Here is a 16,791-nt window from a genome sequence, read left to right on the forward strand (position 1 = left end):
AAGCTGAAAGCAGTTCTTGGTCCTACTTCCTTTTTCAAACCCCTTGTGTTCTATGCAGTTGCAAAGCCATACATTGGTCTCCCTGCAGACCAGACCAAGACCTGCAGGATTGTTTAACATCTTTGTCAGCAGCATGGACATTGAGTGGGATTGAGGGCACTGTCGCCAACCCCTGTTGTGCAGTTGACACACTGGAGGGAAGGGAACCCATCCAGAGGGAGCTGGGCAGGCTTGAGAGCTGGGCCTATGCAAACCTCATGAAGTTCAACAAAGCCAAGTGCAAGATCCTGCATGTAGGTCGAGAAAGTCACATGCAGAACTAGAGACTGGAGGAGGAACAGATCAAGAGCACTCCTGAGGAGAAGGACTTGGGGCTGCTGGTGGACGAAAAGTCCAGAACAAGATGACAAAGTGCACCTCCAGCACAGAAGGCTGATTGAGTATCCTGGACTGTATCAAAAGCAGTATGGGCAGCAGTATGGGAGGGGATTCTCTCCCTCTGCTCTGCTCTGCCCTAGTGAGATTCCACCTAGAGTGCTGTGTCCAACTCTAGGACCCCAATGCAAGAAAGATGGGAACCTATTAGAGCATGTCCAGAGGAGTGTCACTGATTTGTTCAAAGGGCTGGCACACCTCTCCTATGAAAACAGGCTGAGAGATTTGGGCCTGGAAGAGAAGGCCCTGGTGAGACCTTATAGCACCTTCCAGTACCTAAAGGAGGCTGCAGTAGAGCTGGAGAGGGACTTTTAGAAGCACATATAGTTATAGGACAAGGGGGATTGTCTCCAAGCTAAAGGGGGACAGGTTTAGATTAGATATTAGGAAGAAATTCTTTACTGTGAGGGTGGTGAGTGCCCAGAGAAGCTGTGGGCTCCCCATCCCTGGAGGTGTTCAAGGCCAGGTTGGATGGGGCTCTGAGAAACCTGTTCTAGTGGATGATGGCCCTGCCCGTGGCAGGGAGATAGGAGCTAAATGATCTTCAAGGTTTCTTCAAATCCAAACCATTCTGTGATTCTATGATTAAGAGGAAAAGCTTTTGTATTTATGTAATTATACTTCAGCTGGTGCTGTCTCACTTTCATGATGGCCTCAATCACACTGTTACTCCAACATGCTGAATTTATGCAGAAGTGGAAGTCAAATGCAATTCTAAAAACATTTTAGGACCACTTAATTAATTAAGCCTCTCAGCACTCCTTATATAAGAGGCAGAGGTTAAGTGAATTTCTAGAGGTCAATTAGCAAGTGAGCTGCATAGCAAGGATCAGAACAGAAACTCCTGCTTTAGCAGGAACCATTTAGTTGCAAGTCAGAAGTAGGTCCCTTCCTCATGCAAGCTGGAGAGGTGAATTGCAGATAAAGGACAGGGCAAGGCAAAAGGTAAATGAACTGTGAAATGCATTGTGTTCCATCTTATGTATTAACATACATTTCAATCTAGAAAAAGGTCTAGTGATTTCTTTGAAGATGGGAGGCTGGAAGAGTGATAGCACAGGTCCTTTCTACCTAGAAAGTATTTTCTTCCTCCAATATAATAATATTCTTTATGTAGGATCAGTCATGTGAAGATATATAATTTAGTGTGGTGCCTTGGTGTATAATGGTGTGTGGTCCATCCATTCAGGCTGTGCATTAAGCCTGCCAGCTCTTCCAAACCTCACAGCACAGGAGATTCTGGCCTTTGCCACTGGGTGCATTTCCAAAACCAGACAACTGAAAAAGCCTGGACTGTGCATAGGAACTTGTCAGAGGCCAGTCACAGACAAGGCTTTGACTAGCTACAGTCAAGCTTAACTGCTTTGGGGTGATACAAATATTCACTAGCTTGTGCCCAGTTCACCCTTCTGTCCCTCGTGCTCCCCCCTGCACTCCTCAGTTGTGCAGCAAAACATCAACACCAAGGCTCCTTCCCCCATTACCATCCATCAGGACATGGAGCAGAGCTGCCTGTGCTGCTTTTAGGGCAGGGAGAGCTGTGTGTTAATTTGTTGGCAACTGCATCCAGGACCTGGAAATGCTTCTGCTTTCAGTGCTAGCAAGACAAGAGCTGTGATGGCTGCTGGGGAGCCCTTGTCTCCCTCGTGCTGGAAGTGCAGTGCCTCCAGGGAGGCTGCTATACCATGCTGGTCCCACAGCTTGGCTGCTGAGGAAGTGCCTCAAACTCAGTGGGTCTTCTTAGTAGAGCTTGCCTTGACTGTTCACCATTAAGAGAAGCACACAGTGATTTCTTACTAAGAAAATGTGTCCCTAGACCAATTTGTGGATAGGCAAAAATCCTATCCATGGATGAGGAGGTAGGAGGGAAGCAAGGGAGTACTGGTGTATTGCAGTCATCTCAGCAGATGGGAATTGGTCTTTTCTACATCTCTGTAGACTTCGTACTGTTGGTTAGCGGAGCAGCTTTCAGACTTGCCAGAAGAGCTTATTTCCTTGGCAGCTATTTGTCTCTACATACAGGAATAAAACAAGGCAGAAACATCTGCTCTCACAAATGAATGTGATGAATTGCACAGCCATCCAAAGGCATTTCTCATGGTTTTGGTAACATCCCATTTGGTTTTAGTCATATCTGTACTCCTGCTCTGCACACCGAGCATTCACCTCTCTGCCCATAGGGATAAGGAGAGGACAGGAGAGGCAGACAGGCTGCCTCAGTGCCACTGTCTTCATGCCTGTCCTCTCTTCCCTGAGACAGTTCAGGTTCTGATGCTGTGACTCTTTGGGATGGATGCACATATTGTTAGAAAATAGGGAAAAGGCCTCTAGTGCCTGCCAGGTTTGTGCTGCAGGTGTGTGGGAAGGCAAACCAAAGCCATCACTCCAGAGCTCCCCACAGCCCTCCCTCATGGGAGCTGTGGGGGCTGCAGTTCCCACCTAGGCTGTGTTAGGCATCGGTTCCTGGGCTGAGGCAGGGACATGAACCTTAGGAATTGGGCTGTCACCCCAGGAAGATGGGTCCATCATCCACATGTCCCAAATTCTTTGGGTTCTAAACTCACACTAGAGATCGGGCCATGGAGATCAAACAGTTAAGAAGAGTGAGTCCCTGTATCTGTGCCCAAACCTCCACAGGGAGCAAAGTGCTGGGGTCCCCGAGATGTGTCAGTGCAAAACCAGAGAGGATACAGAGAATGTTTATCCACCTGGTGCTCAAGGCACTGATATCTGTCCCAAAACCAGCCCCAGCAGCTCAGGCCAGAGGTTTCCTGATAGAAGCAAACACGAGGTGATTGAAGAGTGTGAGATTCAGATGGGAGCCCTCGTACCAGGGACAAGCCAGGTCTGGCCTCAGCCCTGTCTCAGGCCATGAGATGTCTGTCCTGGCATACATCTGTCCTCCTGAAGAGAATCCGAGCCCGGCCTTTGGACCCCATCTGCATTTCAGTGTTCACAGCACATCGTCGTGATCATTTCCCCAACCCAGGGCCAGAAGCATCTCACAGGATCCATGGCCCCGAACCTTCCTCTTCCCCAGTGTGTGTCCCCCAATCCCCCAGCAGCTGTACCCCAGGCATGGTGTGAAGTAACATTTTATTCAAGACAGCCGTTCCCTCGCAGGCGGGGCGGCCGCGCAGGCCCCGGGGGCCGCTCCGGGCACGGCGCTCAGCCGCACTTGGCCAGGCACTCGAGGAGCTCCATGCGGATGGCGATGCGCACGTGCCAGCCCAGCGGGATCAGGCGGATGTAGCGGGCCACGATGGGCGGCCGCAGCAGGTTCTGCACCGAGGATGAGCGATCGGAGTTGCCGTAGAAAACCTGTGAAGGGAGGGGTGGGTGGGTAGTTAGGGGGCTGAAAATCCTGTCCCGTGAGTTTGGGGTGCCTGCGCAGAGCAGAGGAGAAGGAGGCTCCTTCCCCTTCCTGCTCCTTCCCCTCCATCCTCAAAACACAAGACTTTAAAAATAGCCAGATGTAGACAATTTTTGTCACACTGATTCAGTTTTCTAAGTAGGCCATTTTCCCCCATCAGTCTTGCACTATTTATGGTTAGGCCAGAAAATCTCACCCCATTCTCATACCATTCTCTCTCATTTGCATTCTTGTACCAAGGTACTGCTTTTTTGGAGTGAACATTGTTGACTTTGGCTCTTTGAAGTTCATGAGCCAGGCTCCAACACAAGCCAGTATAGACAAAAAAAATATATTTCAGGGCCCTTTCCCCTTTCCTTGGCCTGGATGTCACATCTGCTGCCATGACCTGATTTTTTTGGGAAAACTGAGCATCTCCTCAGGGCTGCAGGAAGTTCAGCAAAGCCATCAGAGCCTCCTATGCTAGGACAGGGCCATTCCCACAGATGGGCATTGAGGACACCTGGGAGGCAGCAGCTGTGGCATCCCCACCCCAGCTGGACTGCACAGGGATCAGAGGCAACACTGTAATATCTCCCCAATGCAATTTTTTGTTTCAAGTCAACCAGTAAGAAGTGCAGCATGAAAATGGTATGGTGGCTATAACTTTACTAGTTGCAGATTTTGACTGAGGGGTTCTTCTGCACCAGGATGACACATTATCACTGGACATGGTAATAAAAGAAATTCCTGTGCGCTGCCAAAGCATGGCTGGGGCTGTGTGGCCACAGCTGAGAAAGGGGTTTTATCATGGAGGTGCTGCCTTCTCTGGAATGCCAGCTAATGCCTCTGAGCTTAATCTGGACTCCAGTATGATCATTGGAAAACACAAATAATGTATTTTGTCCTTCTGCACTGGTCAGCATGACACACTTTCACCTCAGGGGGAATGGCCCCTCTCTGTGCTGCTCCCTGATGCAGAGTGAGCACTGAGACCCATCCACCCTGCTGCTCCCACAGCATCCCCCTTTTGATGCACCTTCCTCTGAGACCTGTTGTCACCAAACATGCCACCCTGCCAGCAGTGGCCCCAGGGCAGAGGTCACTGACCCGGTTGTTCCCGGTCTGGTCCTTGTAGTACACCCAGTTGAGGTTTTCGTCGGTGCGGTACTGTACGCTGTACTTGGTCATCCACTCATCAGCATCACAGCGCCCTTGTGTGAGGATCCCCGAAATCACCTTCACCTCCTTCAGGTCGATCTGCAGCCACTGTGCAGTGTCCTGGTATTTGGAGAGCCACGCACACCTGGGGGGACAGCACCAGCCCCGTTCTGCCTTCCACGATGCCCTCCCAGGCAGACCCTCCTGCCCCCACATGGCCAGGGCTCCCCAGCCCACACACCCACAGCCCCCAGGACCCCTCAGGGAGGCATTTTTGAACTCACCCAAAGCCTTGGCCATTGAGGCGGGCCTTGTTGGCTGTCCAGGAGGAGTACCAGCCCGTGTACTGCTCAGGGTTGGAGCAGCTGATCTGATCTGGGGTGACGGCACCAGACTCAAAGCCCAGGGGCTTGTGGTAGGGACACTCTGCAGAACAAGGAAATAAACTTAATGGACAGAAGTGGCTCTGTTTTCTGGGTGTGTTTGCACAATATGTGTATATTCTGAACACCTCCTGGGGTTTCATTGCTCTCTCTTCTCCCTGATTAGGATGCTGGGAATGCTCTTATCCCAGACAACAACTGGCTCTGGGGTCATAGGGTTTTCATTTCTAACCTTCACTTGTGTTAATTTCTAACTCTTCTTTCTCTCTCAAACTTACTAGACTTGTTCTGACTGCAACATTTTAGGGGAAAGGCTTTTTTCAGATGTTGCAGTCTGAATCTCCCTCTTGTAAGCATGCAGAAGAAGAGCCTGACTGGATGCATCAACCTGGATCCAGCCTCTAGGTTGTCAGCTTTTGCCTGCTCCTTGAGCAATGCTGGGCACTTCTTTTCTTGCTGGGCTTTACCCTCTTCTGCCCCTCCAATGACTGTCTTGATTTACAGCTCTACTTTCATGGCAAAATTGCTGAGCCAGCTCTGGTCATCCCTCCACAAGCACCCTCAGATCTGCATTTTCTGCTATGGAGACTTTGCGTCTGGAGGTGGCCTTGCCTTGTGGAAAATTTTCAGGTGCTCTGGTGCCAGTGAAGTGTCATTCTCAGCCCTACTGAGGGCTCAAGGATTTCCACCTCAGTTTTTTACTGCAGATCTTCAAGGTAACAATCCTGCCCCCACAACTGTCTTCTTCAATAGTGAGAAATTCAACACAACTACCACTGGCTGCAGAACTACTGGAGAAAGAAATACTCATTTGTCATTAAAACTTCCTGTGGTGGGTCACCACACAGTGCTCTGGAAGGCAAGACTAGTAATGTTGAGCACCTGCATGCTACCTGGATGTCGTTGCAGTTTTTTTATGATCTTTTTTTTCTTATGTGATCAGTTTATCATTGTGTATCAAGACACACAGAATGAAGGCACTCAAATGTCACATAGGCAAACATCTATATCATGGGCAGTACTTTCTGATTTTGCAGCCCTGTGGAGCCTCTGGAGTCCCCAAAGGTAATTCTGTCCCTTTCTCCAGTTTAACACGGTTTGTTTAATGGATCTCAGCAATAAAGGAGCAAGAAAACTCTGCACAGCTTCACTTGTGGGTAAGAGGTTTCCTGGCCTTATCCATGCCTGAACAACCACCATGGTGCCTCATGTTAAAAACAATCAACATATGGGGAGCATCAGTGGATGCCCAGAACCTGGCATGACTGTGGCCTCCCACTGCAACTCCCCAGCACTTGCAGCCATGTGGTCGATGTCTCATTAGCAAGCTCTACTAGGTCAATATTGCATGCATCAATATCTCATTAACATATCTTACTCAGTTGGGACCTCATTAACATGTTTTTCCCCATGAAAACATATAACCACTGTCCCGCCTTCCTCCAGGCATGGAAACATCATGCTTTTCCACCATGTTAAAAGCCTTGCTCCCCTTGTGCAAGAGAGTGGCCCTGTGTGTTTACTATTCATCAGGCTAATCTCGAACACCACCCAACTTTACTTTTAGCAACACTAATCCTCAGACCACACAACCGTAATGCAATTAGCAGGTCACCTTCTGGTGAGTCTGTTTGTGCCATGCACAGGGACTTGCCAAAACAGACGCCTGGTGCCTGCCCAGCCAAAGCAGCTGAACCACTGAACACTGTTACTGCCAGGCCAGAGAAAAGTCACGCAGCATTTGTGAGGCTGTCTGCTCCCTTCGGCTGCTCTGCAAACTGTCCCAGGGCAGCAGGGAATGCCAGGCCACACAACGTGGGCTGGACTGGGCTGGGCTGGGCAAGGGGAATGCAAAGCCCCTCTCTGGGGACAGCGACAGCTGAGAGTTACAGTGGAAATGTTCCTCATTCAGGAGAACAAGGGAAATGCCTTCATTACTCAGCTACATAACGCTAATAACACCCCCTCACACCTGGCCTGGCCAGGAAACCCAGCACTGCTCCTTGCACACATGTTCCTTGGCCATGGACAAATCAACCAAACCTGCCACCTTCCCTCCCCTTCCCTTCCCTTCCCTTCCCTTCCCTTCCCTTCCCTTCCCTTCCCTTCCCTTCCCTTCCCTTCCCTTCCCTTCCCTTCCCTTCCCTTCCCTTCCCTTCCCTTCCCTTCCCTTCCCTTCCCTTCCCTTCCCTTCCCTTCCCTTCCCTTCCCTTCCCTTCCCTTCCCATTTAAAAATATGCTGTAAAGAAGGAATAAACTGTTTTTCTTGATCTCTGGAGACTCTAGAAGATGGCCATGATGACAGGCTAAACTGCAGCAAGGGAGAATGAGCCTACATGGTACAAAAGGTTTCCTACAGCAAATCCTACACATGGCAGTAGCTGCCCCAGCCAGTTTCTGGAAGCACCAGCACCAAGGGCTCCAGGAGGAGAAAGACAAATGCCCACTGTCACTGGCCAGCACAGGCCACCCTAGGTGACCTCCCAAGGCCCAGGCATGGGGGCTGCCTCTGCATGATGGTGTAGGGTCACCCCCTCACCTCACCAGAGGTGGGGCTGGTTCAGCTCCACCAGCCCCATCAGCAGCTGGATTTGGAAGGTGCCAGATCTGCAATGCCAGATGCAAAGGGGAAGCTGCTGAAGGGCACAGACAAACACAGCTGAAGGCTCTCTCTGTTACCTGGCATGCACTCTAAGCCATTATTCTCGGTGGACCACACTGAGTTAGGGCCTCCTTGGCAGTCACATTTGCAAGCCTTGCTATGCCACAGCTCCAGTCTCTCATCCTAAAGGAAAGGTAAAAAACGAGTAATAAATCAACATAGTCATCAACATTAGTGTCACTAGGCCAAATCTGAATTCTCCATCTCAGACAAATGCTTGTGCCTGTCTGGACTGCTGCACCTTGTCTGAGACCCCTTCCTGTCACCAGCTCAGCATGCAGCACAGAACGACTTGGATCTCCTTGGATTCAATGGTCAGAGCATGTGCCTGAGCTTGAAGGCCCAGGTTCCATCCCTCTTTTGCCCCAAGGCACCAGGACTGGGCACTGTCAGACCTCCAGCATTTACCTGTCAGCTGAACTATCCAGAGAGACTTACCTCTCCTGGGGAGAGGGCCATCACAGCTGGGCAGTGGGCATGGAGGGAAGAAGAGAGAGAGAGAGATCAGAAACAAAGATGCCATAAGCAAACATCAGGAAATACAATCAACTTTACTCCTGAGATAGAGACAAATAAATAGAGGAAGGACTGATGAATCTACCACATTTCCCCAAGCTGATTGCCAGAAGAAGGCAAGAAAACATGGGTAGGAACAGGGCACTACATATGCTCATGTCTGTGCTACTCTTCCATTGGGTTTTCCTTCAGATGCCTTCGGCATCTCTTCTTCCTGATTAGATACACCTGAATCACCCTGAGGCAAAACATGTGCTGGACCCCTCAGTCTCTGCTTTACAGCTAATTTTGCACATATCCATTTTTTATGTCTTCCTGCTCCACACTTTACCTGTCACATTTTCCCCTTAAAATGTTTAAGTTTATGAACTTCAAGGTGAAATCCTAGCCTGGTGCCACTGCAGATCCCAAGCATCTTTGGAGGAGATAGGGCACCTCACAAGGTGCTTGGCCTGAGATTGCTCCCTCTGGATGTGATGGAGAAAAAAATAAATGTAAATAGGCCTTCCTAATCTGCCTTACAGACAATACTCCCTTTTTTCCTTTCTTCGGGAAAACCAGTAATTGTGGCTGTGGAGGAAGAGATGCTATTTTTGCAACATCTGACCTGTTTTATCTCCTGCCTCTTACTGAGCAATGGCTTTTTTATGAGGCTTTTTCCTTACTGAAAAGGCTCCTCTTGCTTCACAGTGAAGTCCAAAGCAGAGTAGGTTAATAGCTTTTAGACTGGTAGAATATTTCCCAAACAGCTATGAAAATAAAATATTAAAAAATTAATCCCATTACTGCTGATAACTCATCAACACAAGTCAAATGTCAAACATCAGGTTTTCAAAGACGTAGGGAACCTACAAGCCAGTAAGGAAAAAGCAACTGAGCAGGTAAAGGCTTGTATATAGGAGCCATAAGAAACCTGCCATATCCAGAGCAGGTTTCATATTTTCTGAATATGAAAAGACGATTTTTTTCACCAAATGAATTAGACTCTGAATTATTCACTGAAATCTAGTTATGATTTATTCATTCATACACTGTCACTTTGCTGAGCCTAGGAAGCTCCAGCTAATGCTGGGGATTTACGTCTTACATTACTATAGCAAGCTTTATCTCAAAAGGCTCACAAACACAGAGCAATTATAATCAGCTGAAATATAAACTATACACAAAGCTCTGTTTATTACTGGAATGCTACTGCTCCTTGGGTGTGAAAATGAGTCTAAATGTATCAAGAGTCTAAACAAAAGACCTCCAAAAGCAAAATGATAAAGAAATTTTTAAAAATTCCTTTCTCTAACACAGAGATGGTCTCCTGTGCTTCAGTGTGTTTCTGGCATCAGGAACTTACCACCTTAACCCACAGCATTGGCCCTGGCAAAAAAAAGTAAATGCCAGTCTACAATAAAACATCGTGGCTTCCCAAGAGGGAGGCAGGGATCACTCAGAGGCCAGCATGCTCAGGAGGAAAACATGCTAATACATCTCCAGACATCCTGGAAAGTGTAGGCTGGAGGCCCCACACAGCACTGCACAACTCCTTTCCCAGTACAAATGTTACCAAGCCAAGCCCTGGACTCCACTGTGCAAGCACAAAACCAAGGCAGAGGGGAAAACTCAGAGCCACTCCAGTGCTGTGCCACATGGGGCAAAGAGGTTTGACTTAAACCTATGTGAAGGTGATTTAAGTTAATGCTGTCTGTCAATACAAGAGAAACCAGGATTTTATCACTTACCAAAACTGGACCATCTGTGCCATTAAAAGTAATGCAGTGCCTGCCTCTGCTGCCTGCCCTGTGCTGCGTGATGCCAGTGCTGGAGAGGCATTGGTACCTGGGGGGTGATATCCAGGCTGGCAGGTGTCACTCCTGCCCCCTCTCCACCCCATAGAGTGGTGTCCTTTCCCAGCAGGACAGATGCTCTGCTCCAGAAGCACCAGCTGCAAGGGAACGACTCCCTTCCTCGACTCCCTTCCTCTGACACCTGGGATGCCCCCCAGCCATCACAGCCTGCGGTGTGTTCCCATTGCCCAGCAATTCCTGGCTCACAGAGCTGCAGGCTCGGCTCCTTCCATATGCTTAACTACTTTATTTTCACCTGGAAGACTGATTTTTGTGAAGAAAACTTTTGTGGGTTTTTCTTATGGTGGTTTAATGCACTTTAGCCTGGAAAAGGGGTTTTAAAAGGCTTCTTCTGTATCATCAGGTCCAGCCATTAACCTAAGGAAGTTACATTCCATGACTTCAGCATGGTGAGCACTCCATGACTGTAGTGTGGTGTTCTTGAACACTCCATGCCTGGGGTGGGGAAAGGGGATGTGAGTTACCAGGATGGTGTAAGTATTGCTTTGTGACCATGCTGAGTCCTTCAACAGGCCTCCTGAGTCCCTCCCTTTGAGACCCAAGATCAAAATTTAATATACTATTGACACATGCAGCTGGAAACTCAACAGCTGTGAGTGAAACAACAGACAAAACAGGCAAAAAAGTAATAGATTTCAGGTGGATGGGTGTATGGTAGCATCAATTCAACGACCAGGGATAAATCCTCCTCTCCAGGTGACCCAGCATTTTGTGGGTGGCTGCACTCACCCAGTGGTACCTGCTCCTGAGCTATGGGAGTGGTTTTGAGGGCTTTTAGCCTCATCTGCCAGGGGACACCACTGCAAATCAAGCAAGGGTGTGAATTCCAAGCACAAAAGCTCTTTTTTCAATGCAATGTTTTATTGGGTCAGTCCCACAACACACAGTGCCAGGGCACCAGGCAGTGCTGGCATGCTGCCCCTCTGGCTGTCCCAGCTAGGCTGGGCACCTCCACTCCTCACCACATAACTTGCTGATTTAAACACCTCAAACAGGAGTTCAGCTTCCCCTTTCTCAGCTAGGAGAGGTGAACTGCTCAAGCACAAGGGGCTCAGCCATCCAACCACGGTACAGGGGAGCAGCAGGCTTGGTGTGGGGTAAGCACAGCAGTGAATGGCCAAACGCCCTGCCTGGGCAGTGCAGCCTCATAACCCCTGGCCTTGGGAGACGAAGCAAATGAAAGATGCCCTTGCCTGCAGTTGGCCACAAAACATAGTAATTGATATATTGGTGTGTTTACAGCTGTGACAGGCCTGTCCTACAAAGGAAATGAGGAGGAAAGCTGGCTGCCAATAGTCTAAAAATGTGATGGGCAGCATGCTTTTATAGCGAGCATGTTTGCCTTCAAGGAAGGTTACAAAGATAATTGGTAATTGTAGGTCAGACAGAACGAATTGCTGCAATTCAAGGGAGAGTCATAAGGCCTGTATGGCCACCAGGGGCTGTTTCAAAAGCACAGGACTGACAAAACCCCCAAAACATTAAAAAGGGAAAGAGCTCTATTTACAGCCCTCCAGGACCTTCAGCAAACCATCAGTCCAGTGAAATAAATTATTATGTGCTTGTGGGAGGCAGGGAGATCCATTTCCTGTCCCTTCATCCCACTCTGCAGTGTGGTGTGTCCAGAGCACTGCCATGCACAAATGTTATCCCAGAGCACAGGATTTAGGAACCAGGGCTTGGGACAAGATCCAGGGGATGATTTTGTGCAAGGGAACCTGTGCTGGTGAGGCTGGGCTGGAGCCCAGGTGCTGAGATGTCTCCACTGCTGCTGAGCAGGATGAAGGGGAATGATACTCCAGGAACTGGTCCAGGTTTGGGGCAGAAAGAAGAGACCTGGCAGAGGTAGCCCTGGGGTGCCAGGACGGGGTTTCCAGAGATGGAGATTGGATAAAGCAGCAGGCACAGCTTAGGGCTACTTGGGAAAAGGGGTAATCAGTAGCAAGGAAACTCAGCTGCTGGCATTTTAATAACAGGAACAGGTAACTGTATTTCTCAGAAAAATTGTAATCATTAGGAATGTGTTTTAAAAAGAGAAAGAAAGGAGGAAGATAAGTGTGGGCAGAAGTAACACTGCCAAAGGCTGTGTTCAATACAGTAACTCTGAGGAATCACATTCACTATCCTGACCATAAAGTCATAGCAGCAATCTTTTAGTGTAGGAATTAATGACAGATATACAAGCATCAGAAAGCACATTATAAATATAAAAAAGAAAGAAATAAAATATAACACAGAATAAATGTCAGTCACTCAATTTACTGGAATAAGTTTATGTAAACTTGATCATTGCCAGGAAAGTATGTGGAAAATGTTAATCTCTTTATTTATTTATTGTAGAGGTGTCCTAGAAGCTTCAGCTGGAAAACAGCTGATTTTTTGTCTCATCTCTGTAAGCAACATCTCAGTTTAACAGCGCTCAGAGAGGTTAAATTATTTTTTTCTCGCCGAGTGGAGAGCAATGCCCCCATGATGCAGCAGTGTTTTTGGGGTACACTGGCTCCTTTTGCACAGATAGTCACCTGCTTCTGCCTTCTGCATCTGTGGGTTATGGGGTAGGGGAAAGGAAAACATTTTAAACCGCAGAAAAATAAGACTGGAGCCCCAGAAAAGCTCTAAAAAGTCACAAAAATGAAAAGCATGGCTGGAATGGGTGGCACTGGTTTAGCACTCTTTCTGAAAGGCCCTCTTTCCCTGAGCACCGCATGAGACAGCACCAGAAAGCAGAGTTAGGTAACAACCTGTAAGCAATACAGAGGGTCGAGACACTGAAAAAAGCATTGCGGTGCCTCTGTGCCCATTGGGTGCTAGGTTGTATCTTGCTATATTATTAACTTAGGTTATTTTTACATCCCAGCCCTGCAAATCGTGCCAGGCGACTGAGGTGACTCACATCAGGCTGCGCCAGCCCCCGTAAGAAGGTGCATTTTGGGAAGGTGGCACATTCGTGGCGTTCTCCCCATCTCTCCTGGCCCCTGTGCCAGAGGCGATGGTCCCAGGGGTCCCTGCTGCAGCTGTGGCCGGTCCCCAGGTGCCCTTGGCAAGCACAGCCCCCTTGCCCACACGCTTCGTGATCGCTTTTGTTGATTTCCCCCCGGGGCTTTTTCCATGGCCACGCCAGGCAGGCTCCATGAGACCGTGTGTTGTGCAAACAGCACCTTCATTTCTAAAAAGCGTGGGCTTTAAATGGCCCGTGGAGCTGTGCCGGCAGGCAGAGACCTCCAGGACACGTGCAGGTCTGTGTCCACCCAAAATCACGGGAAGCCAGGCTGGCCTGGTGAAAGCAGAGTGCCCATCCAGGGACTCCTACACCCAAAGCCAGGCTGGCCAAATGCCCAGCCTGTTTCTCCAGCAGATGACATCGTGTCCCCAGCAGGGACCAACACCCAGGTGTGACCACACGCCAGCCTGCGAGCACTGACCTCTGCTGATTGCTGCCAGGCTCGGCCAGAGCACAAACTGAGGGCAAGGGGACATTGGCCTGCAATGGGGAGGTTTCGTGCTTTGTATTATGATTCTCACTCAGGTTTTAAATACGCTGTTCTTTTCCTCCTTCATTTTATGGGGATTCTTCACAGCTGTATTATTTTAATTTCAATGTAATTTTCTTCATTTGAATGATTTTCATTAGATTTTCCTTTTCATTAATTTGTATTGTGTTTCATGTAATATTTACTGATATTTATTTGAAGGCAATAAAAAACCATATTTACATAATCACAATTACGCTTATTTAATTAATATGAATTCCTAATTTTCCATAACGTTTCCACTAATTTTTTTTTATGTCGTGACAGTATTTGAAAAAAGCTAAATTAATTTGTAAAAAAAAAAAATCTGCCTTTCCTCCCTTTTTTCTTAAGAGATGTATAATCAATTATCTTTTCTTCCAAAGCGTTCCTTAGAAATTTTCGGCATTTTCTAACCTTATTGACATGTTTGTTCCTTCCTGCTTGGAACTACGCAGAACATTGCCTGAATAGTAATTTCATTAGATGCATTGATTATGCATAAGGGCAGCACTACTCAAGACTACTTGATTATGCCTAAGGGCAAGCACTACTCAAGATGTTATTTACAGTGATCCAAAGGCCTGTTTGAGCCTTTAATTTTTTTTTACTTTTTTTTTTTTTTTGGGGGGGGGGGGGCTGGTCTTGTTTTGGTGTGGGTTTTGGTTGTGCATTTTGGTTTTTTATCCTAGGCTACAAAATAAGGAGGTGAAAAAAAAGAAATCCCCTCTCTGGAATTGCTGCGGTGTGCAGCAGGAGCAGCGGGCTCGGTGGCGCGGTGCGGGCGCGCCTCCGTGAGCGCGCCTCCGTGAGCGCGCCTCCGTGAGCGCGCCTCCGTGAGCGCGCCTCCGTGAGCGCGCGTTCGTGTCGCGCCGGGGCTCGGGCGCTCCCCTCGCCATGGGCAGGGCCCGGTAGCCGCCCCTCGCAGGAGCCTCCCGCTGCTCCATGTGCTGCTGCTGCTGCTGCTGGGCTGTGTCCCCAGCGAGCACAAGGCCAGCCAGGGCGCGGGTGCTCCTCTAAGCCACTTGCTCTGCCAGGGAAAATCAGCTAAGCAGCTTATCATGGCATCAGTGCACGTAGCTCCGAGGGCTGACCTAGCGGCACCTTAGTGCTAGGAGAGGCAGGAGTGAGAGGGGCACCTGGGCTCTCTCTTTTTATACGCAGGAGGACACTGAGACCGCGAGACAGAGAAAAACAGTAAATTAAGAAATACAATAATTAAATACCAAAGGAGTGATGCCTGGAAAGTGATCTTGCAACTTATTTTTCACTGCAGGCTCTCCAAAAATATCCTGATGTGTGGGTGTCTATTAAAAGCAAGCTGTGTCTGGAATTCAGAGCAAGGTACATGAACTTATTCCAAGGACTAATTGCAGTTATGCCACCAATAGGGAAAGAAAATCTGGAGTCTGTATAAAAACACTCTTCCTAGAAGCTCAGGCACCAGGAACCTTCCCAAGTGAAACAAAGGAGAGTGAAGAGATAAGGTACGAGGAGAACGTACAAATATTTGCTGGCAGATTAAAAGAAAGATCTATTAATTAGGCAGAGCTGGGTACAGCCAAACATAACAAGATGAAATGAAGGCATGGCTAGTTGAGGAGCACTTTATTTTCCTACCCATGAAATTTGGTAGAGCAAAATATTCAATGGAAACAGAGAAAAAAACAGATAGAAAAAAACAGACATACGAAAACACTGGGAATTCAACACCCACAGGAGAAAAGTTGGACTGTCTGATTAATCTGTTCCTCACTGTGACAGATCATACTTGATTCACACATTATGTCGGTAGACACTGCCCACCACTTACCAAGAGCAACCCTCAGCCTCACTTAAGAGAAAAATAACTTTGCCATCGGCTTTGATGAAGCCAGAAATTTAAATATGAACCAGGAAATAATCTCTTTGTTCTCCACAACTGAGTGAATTAAAATGGAAGGCGATTGTGACTCTCTGGCTTCTTCTAGCTCCCGCTTACCTACTTTTGTTGTTCCTTTTCTGAAAAATGAATATGAGAAAACCTGAAATTTGATAAATACCCTTCCCATTTTCTAGACTTATGAATTGTTTCTTCTTCTAAAAGTATCTTTGGAAGTCTTTTCCAGGGAAAAATACCTTGAAAGGTCTTTTTAAAAAGGCAATCTTCATTAGCAATGTCTTGCTGTTAGAGAAAATGATCAGTTTTTGATTAATCAAGAGTTTTGATTAATGAAGGACCAGTCTTTCATATTATACTGTACCTCATTTTTCAGTGTTATTATTTACACACTGGCTCAGCTGCACTACAATTTTCTTTGCAAATTCATATTTTGACAAATTATATGGCAACTTTTTTACACTGCAATTATTTTTTTTTGAAACAGAGTTTTACTACTGAATATTCATAGAGCTGTAAGAATGCTGCTCACTCATGTACATAAATTACACATCTCCTCCACATTTTGCCTTTCCCCAAATTATTATGTTTCCATGAGAATGTTGAGAAGAGCTTGCTCTGTACCCCACAGCCCCTGGCAGAAGAAAGAGTGGCTGAAACAGGAAACACAAAGAGGGATATCTGAAAGCGCCTCTCAGGAGGCAAAGTGCATACCTTTGTACCAGAAAAGAAGAGACAGCAGGACGCTCCCCATCTTGAACTGCATCTTTTCCTTCCTCTGTTGTGAATAACTAGCTCCTTAATGTACTGCTTGGCTTGATGGGAAAGCATGAGATTAACTTAAGCGTTGCCTAAGCACCTTACTCTCCTCCATTCCCATGATTTTATCAAGTACCATCAAGCCAGCCACACAATTGTTACAGTCAAACTCCATCCTAGAGGCTGGGCCATCTGTAACAGTTTTTGAAAGGCAACAAGTACTGAGGTACACTCTGAGTGTGAATCTGATTGTACATGCAGACATATGTCCAAATAAAT

The 16,791-nt window shown here is 47.6% G+C and overlaps 1 protein-coding gene across 1 annotated transcript; it reads right to left on the reverse strand.

Annotated features, from left to right (window-relative positions):
- Window positions 1-3,603: 3,603 nt before the first annotated feature.
- Window positions 3,604-16,616, reverse strand: RS1 (retinoschisin 1). The gene is made up of 6 exons (XM_014875791.2): window positions 16,468-16,616; window positions 8,432-8,457; window positions 8,011-8,116; window positions 5,233-5,374; window positions 4,898-5,093; window positions 3,604-3,756 (listed from the first exon to the last, which is right to left on the reverse strand). Exons 1-6 carry the CDS (start codon window positions 16,517-16,519, stop codon window positions 3,604-3,606), a joined length of 675 nt encoding a protein of 224 aa, XP_014731277.2. The 5' UTR covers window positions 16,520-16,616.
- Window positions 16,617-16,791: the final 175 nt, after the last annotated feature.

This window comes from Sturnus vulgaris, chromosome 2, assembly GCF_052056855.1.
Source record: "Sturnus vulgaris isolate bStuVul1 chromosome 2, bStuVul1.hap1, whole genome shotgun sequence".
NCBI classification, from domain to species: Eukaryota; Metazoa; Chordata; class Aves; order Passeriformes; family Sturnidae; genus Sturnus; species Sturnus vulgaris.